Raw genomic sequence first — 14269 nt, 5'->3', positions numbered from 1 at the left:
GTGAACAGGCATTTTTAAAGAAAATGTTTAGACACAAAATAACCTATTTGTTTAAACCAATTTCAATGCTAAACTTACTATAATATTTGGTGATTTGTTTCCTAATTTTCCATATTATCTATATTTAAAAATAATCCTGAAATCTTGCAGTTTTCATGTCAGCTGCTGAGCCCCATAGTAGACTTGTTTTTAGCTCCCATAAGGGATATGAACTTGCTCTGTACATTTACAGGCTTTACTAGTAAGCCTTGCCACAGGCATTTTATCGCAGGAGGCCATTTGGAAGACAGAGGGAACCCCACTTCTCTGTCATTTAAAAGCTGCTGTAAATATTGACAGCTATATCTAAATGGTTAAAATAGCGGTGCGTCTGTGGTCAGACAGCAGATACTCACTGCATATAGAGTGGGCTCAGATCTCATGCCCACTCTATATACCAATACTCTTCATCCACCATGCATGTACAGCGAATGTTGGTAAGGGATTAATAAATCTGATATGTATCAATCTATAAAAACATATCTGTTTTATGGTTAAAGAACAGTGAATAATGTAAAATACATTGAAGGGCTGGTGATGTGCTGCAGTTCGGTGGCTGAGAGTGCTACTACTAATGGCCCCTTTACACCAAACGAGAACCTCTTTTATCCTATTATCATTTGCCCGAACGAGCGAGCTGGTGATGTCATCGGGTAAAGCATCGTCAGGAATTGTAAATGTCCTTATGTGAAACGCTAAATGATCAGAGTATAAATGTAATGAGAAACCTGACGATGATTTTTATGCTCGCTGAAACTGAATGACTAACAAGAAGCGTGCGATCCTCATTCATTGTTCAGTTGTTGGCTCATATTTAAACTGAACGATTATTGTTCACTTTCATTTGAGCAATTTTTGAAACAATAATCGTTCCGCCTAAACCATAAGGCAGTTTTCCCCAAACTCTGGTCTTCATGGCCCCTAAATAGGTCATGATTTGAGAACATCCTTTAGAGAGAACACCTTCAGCAATTTCGGAGGCACTAAGAATAATCCCATCACTGCGTAGTACTATAGAAATCCCAAAATCCTGACTTGTTGGGGGGTTCATGAGAATTGGAGTTTGGTAAATGCTGACTTTAGCCGGTTTCAAAAGGCCGAAATTCTTGCGCGTGTTTGGTGCTCACCAAAGTCGCACGAATATGAACCCCATTCTTTGGAGTCATATACTGGGCATGTCCTATCTTTTCACGTTCCTCGGAACCCATCACCCATTGTTTTCAATGGGACAATAAAACACATCTCACAATGCGAGGGTTCCCATTGAAAACACTTGTTGATCCTCTAACGCGCTTGAAAGCCACGCTGGATGATCGCTACTTCACAAAAGTGATGCGAGACGGTTTTGACAGGATAACTCTACGTATCGGCATTAAAAAAATTCACGTTGGCAAGCGTGATATTGACCCAGTTTCTCGACCTGAGATCGCACTTACCCATGTGTAGGTAGCCTTAGCGTTAAAACCTAATGGTTGAGTCTAGAACTACACAGCAAGTAACTTTGAGATTTACATCATTCTTCGATAGATCACAGTATAGCTCAGTGGCACTGCAAGCTAATGAAGTGAATGCAGTTATGTTGTGGTCTTCAAGTTGCTTGATGTTCATAAAGAAATCCAAATTGGGCCACATTACCCAGCTGTACTTCATGAGTCAAAAACCAAACAAAAACATTGCATAAACATAATAATGGCACCGAAACAAAGAAGAAGAGATTGGAGTAGCAGCAGTAAAATCATTTTGTTGCTGAAATGGAATTGGTGTATGTGTTACATATTTGGTGTGATGTAATTAATGTGGATACAGAACTATTTCCAACTCGGCATGAAATGAATGGCTAAGTAATGTCAAAGATTGTAGGGAAACAACAGTTTTAGTTACCGGTTATCTGTTCAACTATTAGACTTCTATTTCAGTAAATACGTTACCAGATTGAGAACCATTGTTTATTTTGCACCCAGTTGTTATACTGTGCAGAGGCCAAATATTTCTAGTCGGACACCTAATTTGTGTCCATTGTTAAAATGAATTGTGCGCCAAAGGTGACCAACATTTGGCTGGGAATATCATTGGCAGGCCAGGTTTAAACAGTTCATCTGCATGTATTCTTCTGTAATGAGCTTAGCTGTAATGAGTGCAATTTGCATTTGTAAATCCCAATCTGTTTGTGACACCGCTGTTCCAAGGCACGGTCACCATTACTGTAAAGTCAAGCCTTTGTTTTCCTTAACTTTATTTCACATTATTAGTATCATTCGTTAAAAATGGCGAACGCTCATAAATTTATCAAATTAGTTGCAGTCAATTTTTGCTTCCATACCAAAAACACTTTCTAGTTTTCAACTTTTGCTAATTTTACTATATATTATTTTTTACTTTAATATTGATAATTGTAACGGGCAGAGGTTGCCACAATGCCTGTACAATACATATAGATCGGGGATTTCAAAGTTTCACCCAGAAGTGTAGGCTAGCGCCATATAGTGACTCATTTTGCGCAACATCTAATTGTATTCAGGCTGCAGTTGACTGCTACTTTGATTTTGATGTGATGCCATTACTTGTGGTCCTATTCAATTCAATTCAATTCAATGAAAGACATTTCCTTCCTTTGTCCTTTCACAGATGTGTGTCTGATTGAAATGAACTTAATTTTGAGACCCGAAAGAAGTTGCGGGAAGTGCATGTTAAACATCACTGCATATACCAAGTTTCTTCTCTTATTGACATTAGTGTAATGTTTTGCTTATCATCTTGATTGCCTATTGGATTTTCAACAATTGTTCAGTGACACGAATTGTGTAAATCTTGCATCGGGCTCCTGTGTTGGGCATTGTTCGGCAGAAATTGCCATCTATTAACCTAGGCCTGGCAAGGAATCTGTTTGCTACCACTCCCATTGCTTGTCTAACCCTAGTCATAATTACCTAAACTTCCTATTTATGAATGGCTAATTATGCAAGCATTGTTAGAAGTTACAGTAATGCTTTTCTGGATAAATACCAAGTTTTTAACATCATGTATGCCTATGTATTATTATTTTGAATTATCGACAATTACATACTCCTCCTTAGCCAAAAATATTCCTCAAAAATGTTGCGAACAATGTTTTTGCTCTACTGAAAAATATTCGCTGTGACTTCTGATAACAGGTATAACTTAGAGTGTACCTAACTTTTCAAATGACTATATAAAGGTTTATAGCTATTTCTGGCCAGTTTGTCTCGCAGACAAACCAGTGTATAAGAGCCCCAGGTCAACTTCTATTTTACTCCACAGTCTTGAAAAGAAAATAATCTCACATAAAAGTAACTGTCTATTAAGGCGTTGAAACATAACCTTTATTTAATATTTTAAAACCAGGAACACTATTAAACCTTAATAGACCCTAAATACTAACCTCAGTTTATAGAGTACCTGCCTAGAAAGGGTGACCCTGTCCGGAAGCAAACCCTAACCTCTACTATTATACCGTATATAGGTGGAGCAGGGCTTAATTGATTAGCAGCCATTAAATATAGTATCCATAGAGGATACCTTATATTACTTTCAAAACAATAACACCAATGATACTACCATATTTTCTTTTTTCCAAATAGATTTTTTTCCCTAAATCTTATGCGTTTCACCTTTCAATTTTAATCAACTCATCAAGGAACTCTGTAACCGTGTGTCATGGCAATAAAACAATAATACATTTCTCATACTGTTTATATATGTTAGCTGTCCCATAACCAAAGGAAACGCAAAGCAATGCACTGACTCCAAAGCCAAATAACTGATGAATGTAATGGATATGTCACACAAAGATAAGGCCACAATAGGAACACTACTTTATTCACAAAACATCTTAATTAGCCCAAAACTCTCTGAAAAACTCATGTGCCTCATGATGGAGGTGCTGGTTCCATGTATAAGCAGATCCGAGAACAGATCAGGAGCAGAGCAGCAAGTCTGGAGGTGAGTGTTGGAGCTGTTCGTTACAACAGCATCTGTGCAAGTCTCTCTTCCTCCAGCAGCTTAGTCCCCCCCCCCCCACCCTGCAGCTCCCCCTTCATAGACTTCTATAGGCAGCATGAGTCATCCCCAATCTCCACTTTCTGTTAGCAGTTTTGCTATATCTGTTACAAGAGGCGGGCATTACTTGACAATGGGCAGTGGGCAGCAAATTAGAAGAAAGAGGGACACCCCCACCCCAGTGACCCGTGCTGTGGGGGGTTTTTCAGCCCAAAAACATCATTTTAGGTAAATAAAGTGAATTGCACTTTTGCTAGTTTATCACCATGGCTATCATAGAAGCACAAATTGTTTGATAAGTTAGTGACAACTTAAAAGATTGAATATTTAAATGAGTGCTATTGCTTGCCACAATGTTTCTCAACTCCAATCCTCAATGGTCTCCAACAAGTCAGGTTTTCAGGATGCCCTTAGTATTGCACTGGTGATGTAATAGTAGTTGCCACAGGTGTTCTCTCTATAGGGTATCCTCATATCATGACCTGTTGGAGGTATTTGAGGCCTGGTGTTGAGAGACACATTTTCTTAGCATAGATATTCCTTCCTGTAATATCCCACTCTACCACACTCTAAAGGTGTTCTATTGTATTGCGACTATAAACTAAAATAAAGTCCTTGCCATGTTCATAGAACCACCTTTAGATAATGTTTTTTCGCATAGCATTTTACATACTGATATTAGCCAGTAGAAGGTAAACAATGGCCATAAAAAGACAATTCTAAAGTAAAAAAAACAAACTGATTCTGTAGTTGGCAGTGGGAAATCTAACCATTTAAGATGGGGGGACATTTAAAATGGTTAATCTTCTCTTTCCTCATAGTTCCATGACTATCATCAATTTGTGAGATGTTCATTACTCATTCGCAATTTATGGGAGTTTCAGAAATTTTAGGAGTAGCAGTGAAGATGTAGTGCGATCCTAGATGTTTCCAGTTTCAGACCCTCCACTTTAGAATTTCAATAGCTCCTCTAGTTTTCATCAAAATAGTAGCAGAAATGTCAACTTGTATCTAAGAGACTATCTTTTTATTCCCTATCCTGATTTTCTGATCACTCGGAGCACAGGACAAACCTGCACAAGCTCAGCCCTAAAACATGATTGTAACCTTCCGTAAGGCGCAATGCCAAAGCCCGCCAGTTCGAACGTAATGTGCCTAACAGGCACATGTTTTAAAAAAGGTGATTAAAGCCTAAATTGTTAATTTAAGCAATCTGCAACTAATCAACAACATTTTGAGGGATTTTTAAAGATGGAAAATCCAAATTAAAAAACTAATATAATTACTTTTAACTATCACTTATTAGAAAATTGTAAGTACATCTGATACCCAATACCAAATGCCATGGTCATGTAAAAAAAAACAAATTCAAGTTAAGAAAACGATCAGATCAAAACTACAATAACTTCTGGAAAAGACCGAGAGCAAACTGGTGAACACTGTTAAACAGCAAGTAAAAAGGGAAGGCTACTAGACGCAACAGTCGCTAACGCTCAGTAGCGTGGGAAAACTAAACTAAAATGGAGGCGCTGTGCCTGACAGATAGTTTTGCTATTTAATCACACTATCACTTAAGCACAATTGTGTTGAAAAGTTAAAGACCATTTAAATTACCTTGTGTCACTTGCATACATGCACTCAATAGTTTTAATGGGCCCATGGCCACACCAGGTCCTCAAAATGTGAGATCTTGACATACTGGGACAAGAATTAAGGACATCTGGACAGGATTCCTACTTAAGAAAAGACACTACAAACCCTGTTTGTATCTCAGACTTTGATGGAAAATCCCCTTGCCTGTGGTCATCATGCCTGATACCAGCCCGTCATTTTGGGACGCTTATGAGAAACCTTGTGTTTCAGGGTCCATGGAAGGGATCTTTCTGATCAGGCTCATGGGACCTGAAGGAACAGGCAGCAGTCAGGATAGCCTTGACAGAGAAATTACCTTAGATATGAAATCAAAATGTAAAAATGTCAGACAAAAGAACAGCTATTTTTTACATTAACCATCAGCAATGTGTTAGGTCAGAATCCCTTATGTCAGAAATGGAAAAAAATTCACATCATGGGAATTGAAAATCCAGATTTCTTAAAGGAGTTTTCCCACCACTTAAAATTGCTTCACAGCCACTCTGCACTTCCTGGTTGCTTCTGACCAGCACATGTGACTATTGCAGCCTATCACTCGCTATAGAAGCTCACTACTGTGGCCAGTGATTGGCTGCAGCAGTCACAGGTCCTGGTCAGAATCAGCCTGGAAGTGTACAGATGGCTGTGAAGCAATTTTAAGGAGTGGGATACCTCTTTAAGTTGTCATCAACTAAGACCAATGGTGTTAAAAAGAAAAAAAAAATTGGCCTTTGTGAGGCCGTCTGGATATGGATCTTTTCATAACCAGAGCAAACTTTTCCCATTTTTGTTAGATTTTTCTAAATTGCACCAGCGCTTATTGTACATTTTATATAATTACCAGCATTAGCAAAGGCACAGGACTTCAGCATTAATGTACATAGCATGTCAGCTAATAGGATTGTGCCCATGCCGGTTATTCAGATGATTCTGTATAAGGACAGTGTGTAAGGCAGAAAAAGTTATGTGTAGTACAAGAAGCCATTGTTGTTTAATAGCCTTACTTTTTTATATATCTGTTAGCAGATTGTTATACAAAGCTGTATATAATGGATACACATATTCATGTCTCTAGTTAGCTACATTATAGTTAATGACCATATGGTCATTACACTATAAGATGCACTGTCTGTTGTATTTATATTCCTCAAGCATATTGTTCCTTCTTCTTCACAGTGTGTTAAACTATTTCAAAGGGAAAAAAAATCCTTTCCCTCTTGTTTCCGGTTGTCCTATCAAGTGTAACCTTGGACCCTTATAGAGCAATTAGACCATCCTCTATCCCCTCCTTTGTAATGAGGTTTCTTACATTCCTGAGTCTATAACCCTTTAGTCTTCCCTAATGGGACATCATTATTCTGAAAGAAACAATGTAAATGTAAATGAATATTCTCATTAACGAGTCACAGAGAAACCTTTAGCGGTAGCACTGTGGTAATTCTGCTTGTTATTTCTCCAGTATTCCAGGCAGGATTTTTTTTTTATAATTCATTATTAGTATTCTCAATTACTTGTTCTTTAATTTTGCATGTCTTTCATAATCCAATGTTCAACTCCTTCAACCATGTCCTTGTTTTATTCTCCAGGTGCAACCTGTGAAACGTTCAAGGTCTTTGTCCCCAAAGGGCTTTTCCAGAGAATCAGAAGAGTTAAAGAAGCTTAAGATAGCAGAAAAGCGGATTGAACATTTAGAGAAGACATTGCAGATTAAGGTGAATGCTATAAAGCCATATAAACCTCGGCCTACCTGCCTAAAACCTGCAGTTCTGCATTTAGTCAAAAATAGTTTTCTAATTGAGCTAGGGGCGTTTCATTAGGATAAACGGTGGACTTAGGCTTTCGCTGTATTTTAATGCCGCTCCAAGTACAATTACTTCTAGAATATTTTGAGTAAGAAAATGTACATTATAAAAAAAAACAAAAAAAACTATTCTTATCAAAAAGTTATGCAAGAGTAAAAAAAAAAGTAAGTACCCTTTTTGCAGCCCATACTACGCTACCATGTGTTTTCCATTTGCACACAAAAGGTTTTTCCTGTATTCTATGAGATTCTGACTGCATGGCTTCCAGCTGAATCTATCCCCTTTTTTTTTTCTCCTTCATAATCACATTAGGTCCGGCTCCTGGCACTGTCCGTGTGTCAGCTGTGTAGTACCCATAACTCAGTGTCATAGGGTGACGATTAGAGATGAGCGAGCATACTCTGTAAGTATGCATCGCCTTTTTCGAGTACCTGCTGGCTCGTCGATGAAGATTCGGGGGCAGCGAGGGGGAGCGGGGAGGAGAGTGAGAGAGATCCATCTCTCTCTCTCCCTCCCGATTCCCTCTGCAACCCCTGCTCACTTTGCGGCCCCCCCCGAATCTTCTCTCGAAGAGGTGCTGCTCTCTCTCGAGTATATCACTCTACCGAGTATAATCGCTCATCTCTAGTGACGATGGACTTAATTTGACAATTCAACGTCATCTATCGGCAGTGAGTGGTGGGGACCACCTACTTGACATTGAGAGCGTCAGTAGCTGGACTTATGAACAGCCTGTTCTGGTATATAGAGGGGAGTATGGCAAAAACGTCATGGGATACAGTCCGCCTGCTGGCTGTATCCCATGACTAGGCCTCTTCAATTTCATCACTGTCATATCTGTTCTACTTTAAATGTGAGGTTCTTTGTACAGTGTTATTACAGATGATCTTTCCGATTTGAAACACTCATAACTCACGTTTAATGACAATCAGAAACATAATTTTTTTTGTTAACAATGGAAATACAAACTCAGAAAGTTTTGTTGCACAACAAAAATGTTATCCACATCAGCTGTGTTCAATGTGAGCGCCCTCTGTCACTCAACACACATCAGGCCTGCAGTCAAGTTCCTGCCATACACGTTGTAGCATATCACAATTGACCAATGCAATGTCCTCTGTGATGCGTACTTGCAGATCATGCATGGTGGGTGGTAAAGGAGGCGTGAAGGCTCTATCTTTAACACTCCCCCAGAGAAAAGAATCACAGGATTTTAGGTCCAGGGAACGTGGAGGCTAAGGAAGAAGTTTACTATTGTCACAACCTGCACATCCAATCCATCTGTTTGGTAGTCGCCTATTGAGTTCACTTATGACTACATTGTGAAATTGGGGGGTGGATGGGACTCCCTCTTCCAGATTCTGACATTATGTTTATTAACTGTGCCTTTTAAAGGTGGAAGGCGGCTTCATCACTAAACACTCAAGATTCCATTAAACCAAAAGTTTCTCGCTGAAAGAACTTTGCTCAGTTTGTTGTCTGTTTCCAGGCCTGGTAATGATTGCAGTCAGTAGGGATAACATGGCAAATGTTTGTGCCGAATCAGCCACACGGTCGGCTGCAAGATGCCAATTCTCTGCTTGCTCTGACCATAGATTTCTCAGGACTGTCTGTGAATTTTGCACGGACACGCTCCACTGTTTTCACCCTTATTGGTGGCCAGCCGGGTGATTTTTTTTCTTACAAATGCAAGCTTTTTCCTTAAAATGGGAGTACCACTTATGAATTGTGTGCCCACTGGTTGGTTCATATCTCCCTAGCGATGACTACGGAAACAGTTAGCTCCATATACTTTGTAGCAGCTCAGGTTGGCATTGTATTTGTGGCTTCCTTTTAATTCAATGGGAACAGTGCTTACAAGATCAAATTTGGTGCTGTAAAACATACATTGCTTCCTGCTTCTGGCTTCCTAAACTGTGGTAGCAAACCGGGGACCCAGATAGACACCCACCATTCAACTATTGGTAACCTATCCTGAGGACATGTCATCAGTAGTTCACAGATAGACAAACACTTTAATTCTGCTCTAATTAAAAAGACTCAGTCAAAAAGGAGGAGTTCACGTCCTAGATGGAGACAGTCACGATCTGCAAAAGGCAATGCAAAAAACAAAGTTTGTCATAATCTTCTTTACATTTGCATGTACTCAGGTGGGTTAAGGCTAGTAAGGGCACTAGCTGTAAGAAAATTATGGGACCCCTGACTAAAGTTCTAAAACAATCTGACATTTGCAGATTACATGGATTAGAAAACAGAACCAAATTTACTACATAGATATTGTGGTGGAAACCCAATATAGCTATATTGGGTTTTGGGCCTTTTGTAGTGGACATTGGACCTGTATTCATGAGTTAACACTCGGTATAACCAAATGTCATGTTTGCCTTCTGTTCTTACATTTACGCAATATGCAATACTTCCTTTAATGAAACTTCTGTTCTCAAAACGCTGACAAGATAATATATAGTGTAAACACGTTACATTTTCCATCTGTTTTGTAAATTTAGAAGTAGGATCAGACATAGATAACCGCACTTGAGACAAGTACTGCTCTTAGATACCGCAATAATTACCCAAGCAAATTTACTGGAAACTTATGCAAATAACATGGGAGGTTTGTGCAATTACTAATTCATGATGTAACATCCAGTCATATCGAAGGAACCACACGTGGGTCCAAGACAACCCACTCATCCCATCCACCACCTGATGGCCAATCACAGATGACCGGAGGATGGAAGAATTGCAAGATGCTTATCCAATAATTAAACAATACGTTGTATCTATGTAATCTTTTGACCTGCCCAGATGGGCAGATATGTTAAACTCTTTTAAAAGAGGCTGCGCCCCCAACATTAAAGCAGAATTGAGGAAGCTTATACATGCTGAACCTGTGTCAGTGTGAAAACTTCTTATGCGCATTATCAATTCAGAATTAATATGGAAGGGTGTAAACATTCCTAATTGAGTAAGTTGTTGGACACAAAGTAAATCCACGACAATATGAAAGTAGAACCACAATTACTATATAGATATAACAGATACAAGGATACTACACAGAGACGATAATAGAACCAAGCTTATTATATAGACGCAATAACAGAACTGACCTTACTATATACATGCAATAACAGAACCAAACTTACTACATAGATACATAACAGAACATAGTACATGGATACAGTTCCACAAATATACTTACGTTTGCATTTGTAAGAAGTGGGCTAGAGTTGCGCAGCAAGTTTTGGCCACAACATGGGGGTCACATGACCAAAGCTTGCCGTGTATCTCTGCGACCTCACACTTTAAGGCCAGTGGGGTCACAGTGCGACTTGCAAGTTACCTTGGCCCATTACTATTGCTTCTGTTTTTCTGATAGCTCTCTACTTCACAACTGAACAGCCAATTTCCACCTTCAGTGTATTCTATCCACAGCCTGTCACCCATACACAGGTCACACACGCTCTTCACTGTCCTAAACTGCCTCAAATCACCTGACCTCGCTGTTAAATAGAAGAGTTGTTCCCACAAATCTTTCAACCGTCTGCTCAATCTCTCCTACTACTAGCTGCAGAGGACATCTCTCCTAACCTCAGCTCACCTTTTGTCTTCACTAGTGAACTTATCTGCCTCTCCTAAGAACCCCCACCCCTTTCACTAATCCAGTTACCTTTTACTGTTCACTCTTCCCTGTCTCCTTTAAATTTGCGCTCTGGAACTGTCAGTCAGTGTGCACTAAACTCCCCACCATCCACGATGACTTCATTACAAAATTTCTAGTCCTGCTGGCTCTCACAGAGACATGGATTCAAGAGTCTGACACCATCTACCTTTTTGCTCTATCCTATGATGGCTCTATACTTCTCCAATACTCGCAGACCTGAGAACAGATGTGGGGAAGGAGTAGGAGTTCTCTCTCCACAATGCAACTTCCAGGTCATTCCCCCAGTACCCTCGCTCACATTCCTCTTATTTGAGGTCCACAACTCTGACTCTTTCATCCTCCTCCATCCTCTGGCACTCCCAGTCTGTTTCTCAATCGCTTTGCTGCTTGGCTTCCCCACTTTTTAAGCTATGAAATTCCAATTCTCATCTTGGGCTACTTCAACATCCCCATTGACGACCCAATATCTACTTCTCAGCTTCTCTTCTCATCTTCCCCTTGCTGTTGGGGTTCCCCAAGGTTTGGCCCTCTCCTCTTTTCCGTCTACATGGCCCCCATTGGAGAAACTAGCAGTAGATATGGGTTTTGAAATCATTTCTACGCTGAAGACACCAAATTATATACTAGTTCCCATGATATCACATGCTTGCTTCTACAAAATGCAAGTGATTGTCCTCTGTCTCTAACAAAGTCATCTCTCTAACTAAAATCTAAGCTCTCAAAAACTGAACAACTTGTGTTTCCAGCATCTACTGATCGACCTAAACCCAATATCTCCATCTCAGTTTGTGGTACCACCATAACTCCTCTGCAGCATGCCTGCTGTCTTGGGGGTCATATTTGATTCTGACCTTACCTTCAATCCCCATATTCAGTCACTTGCTCACTCTAAAACATCTAAATCTGCCCTTTCCTCACTGTGGAGTCTAAATTTGTGTCAAGTTTATTATTGGCCTTTGCCAGTTTTTAGGCGTAAATTATTGGTCTAAAGTAAGTTAACCTAGTTAGCATAAGTAATACAAAAGTGTCTAACTTCATGCAAGATGTGCCATATCCATTATATAGTGTTGTGCCATGATGATGAATTTGTTGCACCTTTTGACTACCTGAGCTATAGAACACCATACATATTAGACTTCAGTCGTCCAAATCCATGGATTTCATTAACTTTACCCCATTAGATGATGTGGATGGAATGAAGGACTGGGCACACTAAATTTCAGTGCCCAAAACTTCTGTTCCCCCTGGTGATAAACTGTCTAAGGGTCACATTGGAATCACATCTCTCCTTCACCCCCCACATCCAATCTCTGGCCTGAACCTGCCACCTGCACCTCAGGAACATTGTAAAAATCTGCCCGTTCTTGACCACAGACACGCTAAAGACACTGGTTGTTGCCCTCATCCATTCCAGACTCGACTACTGCAACTCTCTGCTAATTGGCCTTCCCCGCAGCAGACTCTCCCCTTTCTAATCCATACTAAATACGGCAGCTAGACTCCTATTCCTATCCAGCCGCTTCTCAGATGCCTTTGCATTATGCCAGTTGCTGCACTGGCTGCCCATGTATTACAGAACTCAATTTAAACTCCTCACTCTCAGTCACAGAGCTCTCCATGGCGCTGCGCCCCCGTAAATCACCTCCCTCCTGTCCATACATCGGCCATCTCGCACATTTTGCTGTGCAAACACAGTCAGACTAGACGTCCCCCAAATACGAACCTCACGTGCTTGCCTCCAGGACATTTGGGCAATCCCTGACGTGCAGAATTTCAGACGTGCCCTCTTTAAGACCCACCTCTTCAAAGAAACATACCAACTCTCCTGATTTAGTCCCCCCCTCAAATGACGCCCCCCTGTATACTCCCTGTGCCACATCCCCTGTACCACTCCACCCCGCTCTGATTGAGCTCCCTCATGCATCAAAGTGCTGCGGAATAAGTTGTCGCTATACAAATAAGAATTATTATTATTAACTGCCACCAGAACTATTCAGCTATGGCTTTCTCTACAAAACACAAGATTGAACAATACCTCTGCATCGCCACCTATTGGAAGGTAGGATTCCTGCAAGTTAGTACCAGACCTTTGGATATGCCATATAGCAATGATTCCGGCTTTGGCTCACACTTCCCAATCTTCTCCAGCAGAAAAAAAACATGCACAGACAGAAGGTTTTGGGTGATTGCCCTTCATCAGTGTATTTTAGGTTCCTGGATTGGCTTATGAGAAGCCTATAGATGTGAGTCAGGAAGGGTAGCATTTCTCCTTAGGATGGGCACCTAGAAGGTGTGAGGAGGCTTATAAGGCCATGCATGCTCTTCTGGGAAATATGCAAACGAGAAGATGAAGCAATACCTCTGCAGCGCCACCTATTTGGACGCAGCATTTCTGCAAGTCAATATCAGACTTTTTAGCAGGCCAACACGTTTAACTCTTTCATTCTTGACTGAATTGTTAAAATGTTTTTATACTATGATTAGACTTTAAACGTTGCTGAGAGTTTATCTGTAGATAACTTATTTTACATTAGTTATACCCTTTTATTTCTGCTTACAGTACTTGTTGCTTCACATTGTCATTGTGTTCAGTGCATTAATATCCAGAATAACATTCTATTGTTCAAGGTTCAGGAGAATGAAGAGGTACGTAAAGCGCATGAACAACGTAAGCAGAGGTTATTGGCATTGCAGACGGCATACAGGACAGTTAAAGAGCAAATGGAACAGACTGAAGGCGATGGAGCAAGGTGAGTTAGCATAATACACCAGTTCTGTTAAAGATTGCTACATCTGTATCTTTAATTGGATATGGATCTAGTTCTAGGTTGTTTTCAATTGGATTTTCAGTTCATAACTACTTTTGATGCTCTTGAATATTGGATGAATTGAGGTAGATCAGTTGCCTCAACTTCTTCTACGTGTATTTATCGATACATTCTATGTGCCACCCAGGGCTGCAGCTTCCAAAATGGTAACTACTGTATGCAATCCATCACCCACTGCTTCAATATTTCTGAAAAGTTACTTGACCAATGCTTCACTTTTGGGGTAGTATTACACGGCTGAAGATTTGGTAGAAATTGTAGAACTGATGCAACTTTTGAAAGTTGCA

The 14269-nt window shown here is 40.1% G+C and overlaps 1 protein-coding gene across 1 annotated transcript in view; it reads left to right on the top strand.

The window, feature by feature from the left end:
- The window catches only part of CNTLN (centlein), a 293859-nt gene that overhangs the window by 115832 nt on the left and 163758 nt on the right, over window positions 1–14269 (top strand). Inside the window, exons 11-12 of the mRNA XM_066604356.1 lie at window positions 7275–7400; window positions 13783–13904. Of these exons, the coding sequence (XP_066460453.1) occupies window positions 7275–7400; window positions 13783–13904 (248 nt within the window). The remainder of the gene's footprint in view (window positions 1–7274; window positions 7401–13782; window positions 13905–14269) is intronic.

This window comes from Eleutherodactylus coqui, chromosome 5, assembly GCF_035609145.1.
Source record: "Eleutherodactylus coqui strain aEleCoq1 chromosome 5, aEleCoq1.hap1, whole genome shotgun sequence".
NCBI classification, from domain to species: Eukaryota; Metazoa; Chordata; class Amphibia; order Anura; family Eleutherodactylidae; genus Eleutherodactylus; species Eleutherodactylus coqui.
Note: the sequence above shows the minus strand (reverse complement) of the source record. Positions and strands in the feature narration are given on the sequence as shown.